At 36.0% G+C, this 18,856-nt stretch overlaps 1 protein-coding gene across 27 annotated transcripts in view; it reads right to left on the bottom strand.

Annotated features, from left to right (window-relative positions):
- DLG2 (discs large MAGUK scaffold protein 2) overlaps positions 1-18,856 on the bottom strand; it is a 1,894,072-nt gene that overhangs the window by 435,646 nt on the left and 1,439,570 nt on the right. For 22 of the 27 annotated variants that reach the window (XM_088791536.1, XM_074335659.2, XM_074335660.2 and 19 more), the window contains one exon: positions 628-783. The exons of the other annotated variants lie outside the window; for them this stretch is intronic. In XM_088791536.1, the coding sequence (XP_088647662.1) occupies positions 628-783 (156 nt within the window). The remainder of the gene's footprint in view (positions 1-627; positions 784-18,856) is intronic. 27 annotated transcript variants of the gene reach the window in all.

Raw genomic sequence — 18,856 nt, 5'->3', positions numbered from 1 at the left:
TATATATATATATATATATATATATTATGGGAATAACTAAATAAGAGAACATATGTAATCATTTAGCTTGATAGCATACTGTAAAGATTATATTCTTTGTGTTTAGATAGAACCATCTACTTATGTAGTTTTTGGACAAGTTGTTTAATACCTCAAAGAGTCAGTTAAATTATGGCATTAATTTAATACTTTAGTTAAAACATTAAATGGTGATAATAGCACCTATTTCTTAGGCTATGTTATGCCTGCAGCATGGTAAGTGCTTATTAAATATTATCCAAACATGTACTCAATAAATGTCATTCATTCTTCTAAGGGAAATAGCACTAATTAAATTCCAAAATTAATTCTTTTGGAAAAATATAATTAACAGCTCATTAAAAATGCAGGGGACCAAGAACATGTGGAGCCTCATGTGGTCATGTCTGAGTGCGCTATGAAAACACCAGGGAAAACAAAGGGGGCAATGTTCTTAATGTCTCCCATTGCACCAAGGCAGCAGGACATCTCTCCAACTTGAGGAAGATGTCGCGTGCAAGAGCAGTGAGCAGAGGAGGATTCTACCCATTCATCATTGTGGAAGCACATGCATTTCGAGAAGATGAAGTGAGGAAGCGCATGCAGTACCTGGTCATCTCAGAGTCAGGGAGCAGGCCTAGGTGGTAGTGGGGGTAGGGAGCTGAGAGAAGGAAGCTTTTGTCACACTCAACAGGGGAATAGTGCCTGGGAGAAGGAGGCTTATCACACAGTTTGTTCACAGTGCTGTAAACAGGTTCCGGAGGCCTGGTGATATAAGAGGAAGAGAAAGAGATGCATGGTTAGCACACACACTGGACCACGGTGCAAATAGTAGTATTTCACCATATGCACAAGTAAAAACCCAAAACAGTGTTATGGGCTTCATTAGGCCTGCGTTAAGGGTCTTTTTAGGAAACAGGATGTCGGGTCAGAAATTAGAACTTAAGCGCACATTTGGCATGACTGAGATTCATATGCCAAATACCTCAACAGAGTCATCATCAACCTATAAATGCCATGCCTTTTTGGATATCCAATCTGAAATGCCAAACTTTGGGATCCTCTGACATGGTTTCTTTTTATTTTATTAGTTTCAGGTATACCAAACAATGTAATAGACATTTATACCGCTCACAAAGTGATAGCCCCCTTCCCCCAACCTACTACCCCTCTGACATCGTATAGTTACAATTCCATTGATTCTATTCTCTATGCTGTACTGCACATCCAGTGATGATATATATATATATATATATATATATATATATATATATATATATATATATATATAATAAATTATAGTGGGCATTCATTATTGTTCAGCTTCAGCTTCAGGTGTACAGTACAGTGGTCAGGAATCTATATCATCCTTGAAGTGGTCTCCCTAATAAGACAAATGCCCATGTAACATCCTACAAAATCTTTACAACATTATTGATTATATTCCTTGCTCCTTTTTAAACTTTAGTCTCATCTTAAATGTGAACTTCACAGAGGCATTCTCTGACCACCTTGACCAGAACACACTGTTATTTTTCACAGCACCTATTCTGCTTCATAATTTTTTTCTCAGCATGAAATAACCTTTATTGTTTGTTTCGTTTAATTTATTATTGCCACTGTTACACCACAAATTTTATGAGGACATTTATTGAATTATGAAACAAACATAGGAATATAATTTCCCTCATTTACATTGCATGTTTTGGGAAGGTGTTGGCCTTACCTAGGATTCTAATAGCTTATATAATTTTAGTGATTCCTCTAAATGTTTATAGATTGTCACCTAACAACTGATTCAGAGAATTTTCTACAAAGACAATAATCATTTCAGTAAAATTTCTATTAAATGAACTAATCTAGGGATACTGAAACATTATCTAACATAGCAACATTTTTATAGTTATTACTTACAATCATATATAGTATGATCAAACAAATTTTACCCATAATTTTTTTTTTTTGTCAATGATCCATGTACTGCAAAATCCTTGGCAAAAAAACAACAACAACAAAAGACAAAAACAGAAGAAAAACACCTCACAGGTCTATCCCCTATTTTTAATATATGGTCTGAAATTACTATCAATATCTTCCTTTTAAGATAATAATTGAAAGATATAAATTTAACTACCCAAAACAATCTATAGATTCAATGAAATCCCTATCAAAATAACAATCACGTTTTTCACAGAACTAGAACACAAGATCTTAAAATTTATATGGAACCATAAAAGACCCCAAAATAGCCATAGAAATCCTGAGGAAAAAAGAACAAAACTGGAGGCATCACACTATGTGATATCAAACTAACTACAAGGCCATAGAAATCAAAACAGTATGGTATTAGCATAAAAACAGACATATAGATCAATGGAACAGAATAGAGAGCCCAGAAATAAATCCATCCCTATATCATCATTTAATCTATGACAAAGGAAGTGAGAATTTACACTGGGGTAAAAACAGTCTATTCAATAAATGGTGCTGGGAAAACTGGACAGATACATGCATAAAATGAAACTGGTCCACTTTCTTATGCCATATACGAGAATAAACTCAAAATGGATTAAAGACTTAAATGGAAGACATGGAACCATAAAACTCCTAGAAGAAAATATAGGAAGTAAACTCTCAGGCATTACCTTCAATAATGTTTTTACTGATATGTCTCCTAGGGCAAGGAAAACAAACAAAAGAATAATCAAATGGGACTACATCAAACTAAAAAGTTTTTTTCACAGAAAAGGAAACCATCAACAAAACAAAGACATCCTACTGAATAGGAGAAGCCATTTGCCAGTGACACATCTGATAAGGGGTTAATATCCAAAATTTATAAAAAACTCATACAACTGATCACTGAAAAAACCAAAGAACCCAATTAAAAAATGGGCAGAGGACTGAACTGACATTTTTCCAAAGAGGACATACAGATACCCAATAGACATATGAAAAGACGCTCAACATCACTAATTATCAGAGAAGTTGAACTGAATTACGGCAGCAATAGAATTACGGTAGCATGATGTTCGCTCAAAAGATGGCATTAATCAAATGAATGCTAGGGTCATTCATTGTATTACAATTTTAATACAGTTTTTGTTTTCCTTTCTTAAAATGTGTATACATTTTTTTTTTGGCACCCTCTGTATTCTTAAGACAAGTACTCCATTTTCAGAAAAACCTAGCAGGTTTGTAAATTTCGGTTTATTATTATACATATACACAATTTATAATGGTAAACACTAGCCTTTAACAAAGGCAGCTGCAAAGTCATTCTTAAAAAGTGTTTTTTAAATCAGGTTTTATAAGTTGAATTACTTGTTGTAAAAGGAAAGACATTTTCAGTTAGCTACTGAAATACACCTTTTAAAATAGCCAGATTGGATACTGTTCTTGATTCTTGGTGGGGGGAGGGTCTGTTTTTGCTTTGTTGACACATTCAACTTTATGAAGATTTGCACACATTTCCCATGGTCTTGGAGACAGAAAGACTCACAATGGCGGTCAGATAAAGAAAACACCTTGGGAGATCACAATCTTTTCTGCACCTAAAATGTTGTTGTCCACCCAAACATTAAGCTTGGAAAGGGCTTTGTATGAGTTGCACAATGAGTTGTACAAATATCAATCAAATAAAAAATGAGGGGGCGCTAAGGAAATTACTCTGCGTAGATTATCACAAGAGGTCCACTCTGAGATACAGCTGCTTGTAGAGATGGCTGTATGGCCTCCCAAACATCCACTTACTCCTTTTTTCTTACTAACAGAAACCTCATTTTCCGCTGGTCACCTTTTCTGTAATAAAGACTTTTTCAGCCCCCCTTGTAGGCAGATGTGGCCCCATGAAGATGTCCAACACAATGGGATTTGAACAAAGGGTTCTGTGGGAATCCTGCTCTTACTGCCTGAAGAGAAGCTGAATTTTTGGGACTCCCGCAATTTTGCTCTCTCTCCTACTTCCTCCCTGCTGACCTGGAACCCATGCACGATAGCTGGGACTTCAGTGGTCATCTTATACCATGAAGTCACCTTGCGGGTGAAGGCAAACAATATGGATAGTGGAACACAATGTCAGACCTTGTGTCACTGAAGATACGGAGTGACACTATACTGCTTCTGTACTAGCTACCTCTGGATTTCTTTTATGTGGGATAAAAATAAACTATCTTGTTTAAACTAATGTCATTTTTTGTTTCTAAACAGGACCTAATATTAACAGACATAATCCCATGAGATATAAGAACGATAATCTACTATAGATAGGGCCTGCCATAAGGCGACAATACGTTTAATTATATTGGAGGTTCATATAACATCTTCTATATACACAGAAAAATATAAAGGATATTTTTTATGACTATATAATTTAAAATCTGTGACTGTTTAGATAACTCACTGCATCTTTATTTTAAAATATTCCATATATAAAATGGTAGCTGATCTAAACTGCCAGCACAGGGCCTAAGAATAAAGGAACTGATAACTTCTTTTAGGTCATAAAACATTTTCATGATGATGTCATCTCAGTAACATTGCACTTTCTGCTTAGGAGGGCTGATTCAATTTTCTTAGTCTGATGCTGACTCGACAGACCAAGAAAATAATGTTACCGAGTTTTCCCCCAGTCCTTTTACCGCAGTAGCATTATATTTTGAGAGAAATTATCAGAATCAAAGTTGGCTAATACATATCTTAAGAAAAAAATCCTACTTGTATCATACAAAACTAAATTAAGAGAAAATATTTTTACTCTCTGAACACTACAATAAATTCAAAACAATAAAAATGAGGCCCTATACATTGCACACTGTTGAATTCTTGAGACTTTTACCTACGTTCTTTTGGAACCATTTTATGGGTGTAATATTATTTCCTGACTCATGTATTTAGTAGATTTGGTATTTAGAGCAGGCTGAAATACATTATATTTCAGAAAAAAGGCTCTTATTTTTTTGTCTACAATCACTTCCAGAATTGTTTCATAGTGGATTGGTTCCTTGCCCTAGCTTACCTACTCATGATTCAAAGTCTTATTAATGCAGAGATACAGCTACTGATATTGCAGGCTCGTTTTTACCTGTCATTCAGTCTTTCATTCCTTCCCTATTTATTTGCATGTTATTTTGTACAGTCACTGGCTCAAGAGTAGATATATCAAATCCAGCTTCTTTTCTTGAGAGAACATTTGATATTTCAGAAGATGGTTAGATGAAAAAACAAACAAAAACCAAAAAACACTTGGCAAACTTGACTAAGCCTTTCACAATACTGACAACATCCCCTTGTAACCAAAGGACTAAATTAAAAATGTCAGGGAGAATCTCCTTTCAAGTGGCATAAAATGGGGTTCATATTTGAAGATTTCTGTGTGCTGCCCCTAGTTCCCATAAGAGTCACCCCATGGACATGATGCTCCTTAAAGACTTCAGTTGACATTTAATTATAGTTGACATTCAATATTATTCTACTTTAGTTTCATGTATACAGCGCAGTGGTCAGGCATCTACATAGTCTATGAAGTGATCCCCCGATAAGTCCAGTGCCCATCTGGCACCCTACATAATAGTCATGGGATGTAAAGTACAGCATAGGGAATATAATCAATGGTATTTTAACAGCTATATATGGTGCCAGGTGGATAGTAGGTTGGGAGGGTTATCACTTTGTGAGGGGTATAAATGTCTAACTATTACGTTGCTTTGTATACCTGAAACTAATTAAATAACAACAACAAGAACAACAAAAACTAGTTAGTGGCAAAATTAAAAAAAAAAAAAAAAGGAAAAAAGACTTATCAGCCCTGAGTTCCAGAATGCCTAAAGCTAGCAGTCAGCATTCTTAGTATTTCCTTGCAGTTTTATTCTCTGTGACCTCTCTGACAGAATAAATAAATAAATAAATAAAAATGCCAATTTATGAGCTGTCACTGCGATCTGGGTGACAGGAACAGATGCCATCATCACTTCCCGTTTATTTGGTAAAGAAGTGCCACAGGGAAATTACTTCTGGCAGTGTGAATCAGCCAGTCACAATCGAAAGGACCTGTTTATCCCATTATAAAGCTTCAGAGTCACCTAGGTCAGAAGATAATGAATATGGAAATCCAATCTCAGGTACCTACTGGCTCTCTTCATTCTGTAGATGTCCCCAGAAGAGAGGAAAAGTAGTTAGTTTAATCTCTAAGTGAACTTCTAAACAACTCATTTATCTTGTTGTCCACTTCTCAGGGGCTGTAGATAAATGGCTTTGTAGTCTCCAGTGCTGAGCCATCAGCATATATTTGCATATCTATGGATTTATAATTATAGGCTCTTATAAGATATAATTAGCACACCCTGACCCTTGGTGATCTCACCCTTTTCTGAACTCCATTAACACTTGCACTTGCCATTCTCTTTCTTTGGCATTTTCAATTGCTAATCCGTAATGCTGGTGTATTACAGGGAGGTGCTTCATCTAACCCTATCCTAAGAAAAACTACCTTGCCTGCAACTGTCCCTTTTCATTTGACTACAACCCAGCTCAGTTCCCTGTTAACCAATGCTTCTTAGACCAGGATTGGGCCCCTGACTCTGCAAACATGACCTGTATGGATATTAGGACTCAAAAACAGTCTAGGCCAATCAGATTCTCCTATGGAATATGAATAAAGGGGAATTAAAAATGGATTATCAGGAATATGAATAAAGGGGCATTAAAAATGGATTATCAGCTGGTAGCATAAGGGAAAGACACAGACATATAGAGGGTAGCTGTTGTTGTGTCCACTAATTACACAGCACCAGAGAAAAGCCCTACCCAATTTTGTTGCTCAAGTGTCTAGAGGTTCCTTGAGTCTAGAATAACAATCTGACTTCATTCTTTAAGGGCACTATTATGGCTCATGCTACTGAATTTCTCTGTTGGATCCCATATGATATTAGCTGTATAAGGAAAATAAACCAGAATCTCCCTCCCTATTCCTTTATAGGATCTTAAGTCAGATCTGTTGCTTGCAATCAATAGAGTGCAAAGAAAACAGGCACTTTGTTTTACTGTCTCTTTCAGATCATCTCAAGAAGACTACGCCACTCCAAGACAAAAGATGAAACCTTGGACCTCTGTGTAATCCCACAGTATCTGAGAGCCTGTCTTTAAAATTCTGATATTTTCTTCATTTAGATAATTCCATTATCTAAAATATTGCATTAAAATATTATTATCTTATTTACTGAGTTTTTTGGTGCCCCCTTAAATTTGCACCTGATGTACGTACCTCAGTTGCCTTACCTTAGTCCCAGACCTATAGCAGAGCAATAAATGTTTAACACCACGATAATGATGATAATGATGGTGATTGTAAACATTCATCTCCGTAGGTACTGAAGATACAAGGTCAAAGGAATATGACTCCTTTCTCTTAAAGGTAACAGTGATCCTGACTCACATTTTATTGAGTTTCTCTTTAAGGTGACAGGAACTTTATTGAGTCCCTCCATTAAAGGGACTGCTCTCAACACCCTTAGGCAGTCTCGGGCAGAGCTTTCATCTCAATGTACTCCCCCATTTAGTGCCCAGGGCTCTTTCTTTTCTACACAATCAGCTCATAGAGGATCAGGACTGAATCTCATTTATCTTTCGTTCCCAATAGCTTTCCTGAATACAAGAATGTATAAATGAAGCACTACCATAGAAAAGAAATAGAGTTGTGTCAGAAAAGCGACCAGTACTTTTTATTCTCTCTTCCTGAGCTAGACCTAAAGGGAGAGCCTACAATTGCAATAGGAAAGATTTGGGTTATATATTTGTATGCCTGTGACCATAAATCTCTCTGTCATATTTACCGATATGGATAAATCTGTAAACCATTCAAGATTCTCTACCTCTCATCCTTCTGTGGTCTTCCTTAGCTGCGCTGAATGAGAAGGGAGCATCTAGCCCCATGCTCCTACATCAGCAGGACACAGAACCAAACGACATTAATGATGGAAGCTGGTTACCCAGGGCTCAGATCTCTAAGCACATAGTATATTGCTGGACATAATTCAGAGGAAAAGGTTCTTCTTCTTTTTTTTTTTTTTTTTACTTCATAAGCGTGCCTCACAGTCCTCTTTACAAACCATACATTGTTTTGAGGGCCAAGGATTTGGAGAAGTAAGCATAACAGGATTGAATTCCAGGCCTGGGCAAGATTTTGGGAAGTAACTAGAGGAGAAAAGAGAACACAGGACCAGGCTGTGACAGATGGGCTCAACATGTGAATTTGACATTATAATAATCAGGATTAAGGAAGAGACTGACTTCCCTTGAAATTTAAGCAGAGAAGTGTTAGTTATTTGGTGAAGGTGCTGTTAGAAACTTAAAAGTATACTATAGAGAAATCTGAGGAATGGGTTGGTCTAGGTGATTTGTAAGATAAGATCCCATTCATCCCCCTGTTTCTAAGCAACATCAGACTGGGTCCCCTATGACTTCCCCTCAGGTCCTTGGACTAGAGGCCTATTTGCATCAAACTCACTTAACTTTTATAAAACTTAGTTTCTTCATTTTAGTGGTATTAAAAAAGTCTCCTCTGTACACCAGCAAAGTTGCAAACTGTAAAATTATACATAGAAGTAAATTATTATAAAATAGTGAGGTAAGCGCAAAGAAACAGAGCTGGTCTGAATTCTTGCTCTTCCCAATTTTACCCTGTGTGACCTTCTGCTGTTTCTTAACTTCTCTGAGGCTCAGCATCCATATCTGTAAAGTAGGGATAGTAATATTTGCCTGAAGGTAGCTGTGAGAAATAGGAAGAACGCTTGTAAAGTACCTAGCTCAGTGCATGACCTTCACTGTGAGCTCACCAAATAGCACTGGTTTTACTCTCAGGCACTCCAGATCACAGAGATGCATAGCCTCTGAGAATGTTGTTCCCCACCAAGCAGTTCACATATTAGCTCTTTAATGTAATGTGGTTTATCTACAAGAGGGTGGGACAAAGGAAGTAACAATCAGTAGTATTTAGTATCACAAGACAGTGCATAATGGTGCTTTCTAAGGACTCGCTTTTGCTACTGACATTGGAAAGGTAATTGATCCTCTATCATAGACCTGGAGGTTGATGCTCACTTTCTCTGAACTACTCAATTATTTTCATTGCGTCTAACAAGGTATCATCCCCAACTCTAACCTTTAATTTGTGCCTCTACCATCAATGATTTGCTTTCCTAGATGGCATCCACATGTGGTGTCATAAGTAATTTGGGCCATAGGTAATTTGTTATTAATGATAGTCTATGTACCATAATCTATAAATATTTGCTTTTAAAAAGAGAAATTAGGATTAATTTACCATTTTCTCTCTATAAACATCATTCTCAATTATATTTCGCTATGTTTGCTTATTGAGGAGAGAAATGGCAGAATAAGAGCTGCACCACATAAAGTCATTTTGAAAGTTTTGAATTATTAAGGTGCTTTATTTCCTCAAAGAATGTTTGCATTTCAACAAAATTGGGCCTTCTCATGACAGTGAGCTATAAATGGTTCATGGAATGTTTTATTGGAATAAGAAGTTGAACGTCAATGACTTTGACAATAGTGATTATAACAGGTAGATTTCCAAAGACAGGGGTGACTATACCTTGGTACTGGGCGTGTGTCCAGCTACATGAGTATTTTTGTGGAATTCTGAGAGATGTTGCAACAAATATTGTCTAAGACACACAGGGTCAGTATTATGGCCATACCAAGGCCTTTGCGAAATGGATTCAAATTATTTAAGGAAGGTTCAATGTACCCTATCATAGTGTTTAAACTCTTTGATTTTTGTAAACCTAATTTTAAATGCTTTTTTTTCTTTCTAACTGAACTTATAAGATATGGTTTAAATCTACAAAAGAAACAGGTTATCTAGTGTCTTGATGGAAAATACATTTTTACGCAATAAAAAGTATAATCACATAAAAAATGAGAGATTTGACTACATAAAAATTTAAAACCATTGAAGTAAAAAACTTCATAAACAAGCAATGAGCTGGGGAAACATCTGCTCAAATGTATTTATCAATATTTTAAAGATGCTCCTACAACTCAATAGGAAAAATCATAACTTTCAATAGAAAATAAAAAAAGGCTGTTAGCATTCAATCACCAAAGAACAAATACAAAAAAAAATAAATAAATAAATAAAAGGAGCAAATACAAATGACAAATAGACATGCAAATATAAATGTTCAACCTCACTAGGAATAAAAGTAATGCAAATTAAATGATATATCTCCTTTGCCTGTTTAAAAATAAAAAATAAAAATTAAAATTGATGAATCACAGTTTAGTTCTGGTATGGCAAGACAGAGACTCGTATCGCTGATCTATGCTGTATAAAATCCTCTTTACAACATTTCCAAAAAGCAACTTGGCAATATAGTTCAGGAGTTTTAGAAGTAATCCTGCTCTTTGGTTTAGTAATACTACCTCTAGTATGCAGTCCTAAGAAGAAAATAAAAAATGTGGACAAAAGTTTCAACAGAGAGACAGTCATTATGGTTTGTTATAAGAGCAAAACAGAACAAATCAAAAGGAAACAATCAAAATGTCCAACATAGAGACAAAGATATAGAACATAAGATATATCCATATGATGGTTTGTTGTTTAGCCATTAAAGTTAATATTCATGAAAAATTTTAATGATATAGAAAAATGCTTTTTTTATACAGAAAAATACTTTATTTTATATAGAAAAATGCTTTATTTTATATTTTATGTTGAATAAAATGGAATACAGAATTGTATATGAGGCAGTTGGGACAGTGGGAGGTGAAAGCACCCAATTTTCTTACTATTTGGGAAAGGGACTGAACCAAGGAGACATGAAGGAAAACATGGTGGAGGGTAAGGATTGCAGTGCAGAGTTGGAGTGGAGTGAAAGAGGGCTTTCTAGGAAGTCATAATAAATAGCATGTGCAAAGGTAAAGAGGAAATCTGAAAACACGCCCATTTAGGAAGTTTGTTAAAGGCTTGAGTAAGAGACAGATGTGGAAAAGTAGGCAGGTCTTGAGAGTAACTCTAATATCCACAGAGGATGGAGAGCCATGGAGGTTAGTGCTCTTCCCATTAAATGCAATTAAAGGAGTTCAATCATTTGTGCTGTTCATTTGTATATTCACTTATTTCATAAATATTTACCAAAGTCCTACTCTATGCCCGTCCTGGAGAGAGGTGCAAGGTATGTAGTAGTGAATAACATAATATGTTCCCTTTGCTCATTGAGCAAACATTTTGATTGCAAGGAAATTTGATTGCAAGGAACAGAGACTTATTTGAGCTACTTCAGGTAATAAAACATATGTGCATGGGAACTCAGAAAAAGCTAATCAGAAAGAGTGAGATCTAATGAGCTGCATCTTTACTCTAGAGGTCTTCTGTCAAGATATCACCTTTTCTCTTTGTGCTACTTCTTTCTCCTCTCTCTACTCACCCCTTTCTTTAACATTGCATAAGTGGGACATATACTCTCATAGTTTCTGCTTGCTCTTAGTTTCTGCTTTCTAATAACATTAATTTACACATGACTCACAACGAACCCTCCAGCCTCCTTCACATCATGAACAATTAGCTTCACCTTTCACTGATAGTTGTCTCATTTGGCCTGGTTTTCAATTAAAAATTCCTAAGAGAGAATTTGATAGATCTAGTTCACCTTTTTTGAATAAATCACATTATCGTTCCCTGGCAAAGCTCTGGATTAGCATGCTTTGCATCAAGTACACACCCTGTCCATTCAGGCCTGGTTAGGGGATGAACTGTATGATCTTGCTGGGTTTGCCCTTTCAGCAGAGCTAGGGGCAAAGCACAACTCTCTGACGTGAGCTGGGCATTCCACTGGTACGCTTAGGTTTGGTCTGTAGGGTAACTACCCACATCTCTATATTCTCAGCTAGCACTAACCAAAAATGGTATAGGTAAAGAAAGCAAGGCCATTCCTTTTGGAGGAAAAATAGTAAACAACAAAAGAGACTTTGAATGGAGAAAAATATGGGGAACATCACAAAGGCCTCCCAAAAGAAGGTTCAAAATTTAATATCTACCCAGGGTTTCTTTCCATTTATCATTGTATTAAAACACACTATTACTGAACAGAAACGCTACCTCAACAATAATCATTTTCTATTCTCAGACGCTCCAAGATTATTCATATCTGTAACAGCTTAACTAAAGATTTCCAAATCTGATAAAATCTTAAGTTTTAGGATTCCACCTACATGAGAATTTCTGAATATGTTTAGCCAAATCATATCTTCTAAAATATGCAAAATGTCATGCAAAATGCAAAATGTTAATTCAGTAATATACTCCTGTATGCCAATTTTACATTATTAATACAGAGCCTATAGGGGAGAAAATCCCTTATGCCTTTAACTGAAGGAAAGCTCAGCTTGAACATAACAGCAGTTCCCCAGAAGGAAAAATAATGTTCAAATATAATTCTCTACAATTCAACAGAAAGAATGAAGTGCCTTTATCCAAATGGTACATTGTCCTCTATTTCATGCAGCTGTTACCATTTACTCTTCTAGGTCGTTATTGCAAGAAGATTAGGAATACTGCCTGGTACCCAGAAAGGAAGGATAAGCCACCTATAAGAAAAAGAGATTGCTGGAGCAATCTGCCTTGTTCTCCTTGGAGAGGACTCTTGGCTAAGAAATACTTCTACTAGATTTCAGAAGGAGACACAGACTAAGGTCATAAATTCCCTGAAATTGATGGTTCACACCTTTTTAAAATTTACATATGGAGGTCCTTTCTTCCAGCTCTATATTTCAGAAGTTTCCTGGTGTCTAGCAGAGTGGCAGTGCTACTTTCTCCATCAAGCCTTCTGAAGTACACCCGATTGCAGAGTTTTCTCTTTTCTAAACTCTTGTACAGTATTTTCTTCATGGTTGCCACTTGGTTTTGTATTCTGATATATTTTAAATAATGATGATAATAATAATAATTACTAATATCTATAGTGGGAACATACTATGAGGCAGGCCTTGTGTTACACATGCTTTGTATGTCATATATCATGGAATAATCTTCCCATTAATCCTAAAATATATATAAATAATGCTATTAATTTGCAAGGCTTAGTGCTACCTTGCTTCTAACTCACATAGTTGTCTTGTTAGTGGAAGGGCTGGGCTTTGTACCCAGGTTGTCTGGCTGCAAAGCCTGGGTATGCAACCATTATGTTTTATTTTTTAAAACTCTTTTACTAGCATATACTTTCCCTCCAGGGTCTAACTATATTTCTTGATCATCTTGGCAATGACAGCTCGTATTTCAAAGGCAGTAGAGAATAAAACAAAGGGAGCAAGCTGTGAGTCTGACCATCTAAATTCAAATCCTGTCCCCATCACTTATAACCCATGTGATCTTGGGCAATTTACTCTGCGCCTCAGTTTCTCCCCCTGTGAGCAGGAATAGTGCCTACCTCTTAGGATGTTACAAATATTCAATGAAATTTTGCTTGAATAGCACTTATCCCAGTGCCTGACAGCTGCTCAGTAACTGTCATGACTGCCACAGGTATTTAAATGGGAAATTTGGCAGTCAGTCACCTATATTATACATCCATATCTATTCACTTTTGTGGATGTGAATTCATTCTTAAGAGATAATTACCTCTTATGATGACAAAATCACATTTCTGACCATGCCTGAAGTCACCAGACTTAGCAAATAAAAATACAGGATGCTCAGTTAAATTTGAATTTTGGGTAAACAATGAATATTTTTTAACATAAATATGCTAATTTGAATGGGACATATTTATACTAAAAAAGCTATTCATTGTCATTGTTTAAATTCAGTGTTCAAGTTCCAATTCAACTGGGTATCATTATTTTCTTTGGCAACCAGCTGGCCCCTCTGCCTGGCGAGCTCCCATTCATTTCCAGTACTCTGCCTTCCAGCAGGTACTTTCACAGTGTGGTACAACTGACTTCTGTAACGCTTCTTTTGGTTTGCTGCATTCTTTTAAGTCAGCAAATGTGATTATTTTTGTATGCCCAGTTCTCAACGCTATGTCACTAGATCTATGCCCGAATTCATAGCTACACCCAAATCTATACATAAGTATGAAAATATATAATTTTTAAATAAAAAATTTGATCTACATCATATTATAAATTATTATGCTATTGCTTCTATTTTTTAATTTTACATTGTATGTTAGACATTCTTCCACATCAGTACACATAACACCATCTACCTTTTCTCTAATAGTTGTAAAGGTCTCCTTCACACACCAGTGGTGGTAATATAAACTGCTGAAGTGCGAGTGTAAGTGCACAGTGGAAAGTTCACGAACTTAATTGTCATACCTTTTGTGTGACCCAGAAATCCCATTTTCAGAAATCTGTCCTACAAAATTGAGTACAATAGGTGTGCATAAAATCTCACTGTAACAGTTTATAAAAGCAAAACACTGGAGAAAACATACATGTTCATTAGTATTAAGCATTCAAATATGTATCAAAAACAGTGCTGTGGAAGCAGATTTGATGACGTGGAAAGATAGTCACAACATGTTATTAAATGAAGGAAACAAGTTAAAATAGAATATATAGAATTTAATACAGGTTGGTAAATAATAAAAAAATATAAAGTATGGTCCCATTTTATGTAAGAGATAATGAAAAAAAAATTCTAAGCATATGCCAAGGAATTTGCTGAATATCATTTCTGGGAAATATATCTACATAACATTTTCATTTTCTCTCAATATTGCATGTTTTGTAAATGACTTTTAAATGACATTAAGAATTATTCATTATATAAGCTGAGGGATAAAAAGCCATAAATCTGCATGTGTAGTATGATGCTAATTTTATAAGAAGCATATTTGTATGTCTATATATATATTTGCAAAAGTCACTGAATACTAATAGTGCTTTCTATTACTATTTCTCTGAATAGTGGAATTATAGGTAATTTTTATTTCCTTAATTATATTTTCCTGTATTTTTAAATTATTTTTTTAAAATATTTTTTCTACTCCAGAGGGCTGTTAGGGATTTGTATTGGGTCTTATTTAATTCAGCCCCAAAGATCTACAGACTCTCAAACAACTCAGATAAAGAAATATATAAATTTTCCCACTTTAGGGGTAATTTTTCTTTAATAGTGGACAACTTTTATTTCTATGTGATGCGTAGGTACTAACAAGGTATTATAAGAGTGGTAATAATACAGCATTACGAATAATTGCTTATGACAACAGGATAGCTTAACTGGCAACACCATATTGGCTATTTAAATTTGTCAGAATCTCACATGTCTTCAGTTATGCAAATATATTCATTTGCTAAGAAGATTCCAGTTAAGCTTTAGTCTACTTCAGAGAAATAATGTGCTAGCTAAAATCCTTTTACAGAAAGGATGACAATTAAAAGAAATTGACAGCAACTGTAGTCTTTTTTACTAATGCACCTAGTCATTCATTTAGCATATATTTTTGCACTTAGAAAACATACAGAGGGGGAAAAACACGAGCTTTTAGCCTTTAAGACCTGGGTTTAAATACTGTTCTGCTACTTAGCTGTGTGACTCCAGGAAATTACTTAAATTTTCTGAATTTTGGCTGTCTTACCTAAAAAATGGTTAAGACCCACCTCATAAGACTGCTATGAGATTAAATGAGATACAATATGAAAGCTCCAACAAATCATTGCCATGTGGTAGAGCTCAGTAAATAATTATTTTTATGTACTCTTTTTATGTCCTAATCTAGGTGATGTGGAAGGAAGACAAAAAATCTGATCCAGATATAGATTTTCCCTCAAGGACTTTGTTTTGGAAAGTGTGTGTGTGTGCATGTGTGTGCATACACATGCATGTGCTTAATAAAATAAGACTAAACTGGTTAAATGTGATGGGAGGAAAAGACAGACTACCCTGGGAATTCAAATGAAGAAGAAATGACATCCAGCAGGCAGAATTAGGGAGAATCTTATGAGGAGGTATCATTGGAGCTGGACCATGAGAAATGGATAGGATTTGAACATGTGAAAATGAAGTTAGAGATGGCTAAGGGAAGCATATGTTTGATCAAGGGTGTTGCAAGAGCAGGCAGGTTGTTGGTGAAGCTGGTTAGTTATTAAGTTGGTTTGAGCATGGAGGCATGAGGAAAAGAAGTGGAAGACATCTCTGAAAATATGGCAGTGCCTAACATATGAACTCATTTACAGCAGAGCTTATAATTTAATAGACACAATAAGCTCCCTCAAATCTTGGTGACATTATGTAGTATATTATGTATATTTGAAGAATTCTGATATTTAATCTCCTCAGTGGTAACACATTTTAGTAATACACAGACCAAATATGAGTCCTAACTCTATCTATTCACTGTGAAAACCTAGCCGAGTTATTTAATTGTTCCGATATTCAGTCCTCTACAATTTTGATCAACATGACAGGACTACTGTGAAAATCAATAGAACAAAAGTATCCAAATGACTTATCAGAATGCTTGTCATTGGCAGAACTCAGCCAATATTAGTCATGCTACCCACAGTCACTAGATTTTTGTCACCATTTCCCAAACCTCCGCTCCCTTCCTACAAAACACATTTTGAGACAATCATACCTTTGACCCTTCTGTTCATGCTCTGAGGAATTTTAAATAAGAGATCTCTCCTCACACACTGTTGGCCAAAGTATTTCCAGGAGGTTGACCATGAGCAGAAATTACCCAGAGGGATAACATGATTGGTATTGAAGTCCACGTGGGGAGAGGACTCCTGGCCTATCTGGAGGATACAAGAAACCCGCTCCTTTTTTGTGATCCCAACTGGACCAGCACATCCAATGGAAGTGAGAGTTGCTTTTAAATGAACTACTAGAATGAAGATACAGTAATAATGAAACCAGATGGACAAGAGTTTTCTTTTTCTTTTTAAGACTATTGCTAGAACAATGCGCTCTAGTCACAGGTAAGATAGATATCAGGCAGCAAAACTGCATGAGGGTCTTAATAAAACACAGACACAGTGAAAAATAATGATTAAAACGTCAAAGAGCCAGTGGACTCCATAGGCTTGTGTCAAGAATCTTGAGGTCAGTTCATAATACCTTATTGCCAGCAGGGTGGAATGCAGAATATAGAGCTTAAAATTATCCCATAACCTTCTCTTTGTCTCCACATGAAATACTCTGTAAAATATATGTGACTTGCTTAAGAATAGGCCTTTGGGGGTAGGGAAAGAAAGTGGTTGAATGTATATTTATTGCAATAACAGAGGATCCCCAAATTTCTCAGTCACTATTTGGTCACACATATCAACACCTTTAAACTTCACAGCAATAAACTTTCACAGTGGATATTACCTATAGTTTTTGAATAAGGAAACTGAGGCTCAGAGAGGATAAGGTGGCACCAATGGAGTAGTGGTCAAACTGTGATTTGAATGCAGGTCTCTTTGATTCTACCATTCACTATGCAATATTTCACCAAAGGATGCTAAGTGGGGAAAGGTAAAGCAAATAAGAATTGCCAACAGTGTATGTGGCAGTTGTACACATTGTTGAATCTCTCTGTTTGCTAAGGCATTAGATTGCATGAGGAGCATCTAGTTACACACAACAGATTCCAGGCAGTTAGGTGGCATTCTTATGTGGGTGTGCAAGTTGGATTCGAATTCTCAATCCACCTCCCAACAGCCTCTCTTTTCCTGCCTTTGGTTTCTGTGATAAATCTGTCAGATGATCAACAGCTACTCCTGACTCTGATATGCTTTTAGTCATAAGGATATTGCTTGTTCTGCTGTAAGGTGGTAGCTGTGTACTTAAGGAACCCAGAAGTAGCTAAGATTCCTGTATAAATAACATTTATCCCACAGAAAAATGGGGGTTGAGGGAGTAGAGCATTTCTGAATTGGACAGAAAAAAACTGCTTTTTCTGAAGCAATGCACACAATCAAGGAGGGGGTAGAATAGTTTATGGGATATTCATTTGTGTTTTGGACTTACTATGTTTTTTCCTCCCCAAGTTTGCTGCAGATATTCAGACCTTTGTGTTCCCTTGCCTCTCTGGAGATTTGTGATACAGGAGGGTAAGCAGAATTTTCCTAAAGAAACTCTCTTTCAGGCTTTTGTTCTTCAAAATTCTGAGCTCCTAAGGGATCAATGTTCAGGGAGAACTTTAAAAGGAGAAGCAGGCAAGATAGAGGCCTATTGTCAAAAGTAATTTAATTTAGAGGAAATAAGGTCATGTGCTATTTTATTTTTTAAGTGTGTTTATAGATTAAAATTTATACCTGCTGCAGGTGTTTTTAAATAGCCAGTGCTTTTACTTATAAAATCTAAACCTCACTCAACAAATTCTGCGTTTGGTGACTCTTGCTCAGGGGCACTACCGTTTCTTTGCCCACTATCACTACTATTGCCAGTGGTTTCAGGTCATCCAATGGTTTCATGAAAATGTACCCTGTGGGAGAAATGCCTGACCATGTTTTCTTCTAATGCGCTCTTGGCTTTTACTACTGGTCATAACAATTTTTCTGAAGTGGGAAGACATAATGAATTTAAGCCAGTGATCCCCAAACCTGCCTGTGAATCCCCTGTGAGAGCTTTTGTTCTGTTTTGCAAACTTGTATCCCAGTTCTACCCCTGGATACCCAGATTCGGTAGATCTAGACTGGGGACTCAGGACTCTGTCTTTACAGAGGTTTCACAGGTGACTGATAGGTTGTCAGAGATTAGAACTATAATTTTAGATAGTAGACTTGTTCTTTTTGAGAAAGCTATGACTTAGTCACATTTTTGAATTGCACTCTCTCTTTCAGTACTATTGAATACAGGTATTGCTCTAAAATGTTTTGA

This window comes from Rhinolophus sinicus, chromosome 14 (genome assembly GCF_057876585.1).
Source record: "Rhinolophus sinicus isolate RSI-liver-muscle chromosome 14, RSI-T2T, whole genome shotgun sequence".
Taxonomy (NCBI): Eukaryota; Metazoa; Chordata; class Mammalia; order Chiroptera; family Rhinolophidae; genus Rhinolophus; species Rhinolophus sinicus.
The sequence above is the reverse complement of the archived record's forward strand: the minus strand, read 5'-3'. Positions and strand labels throughout refer to the sequence as shown.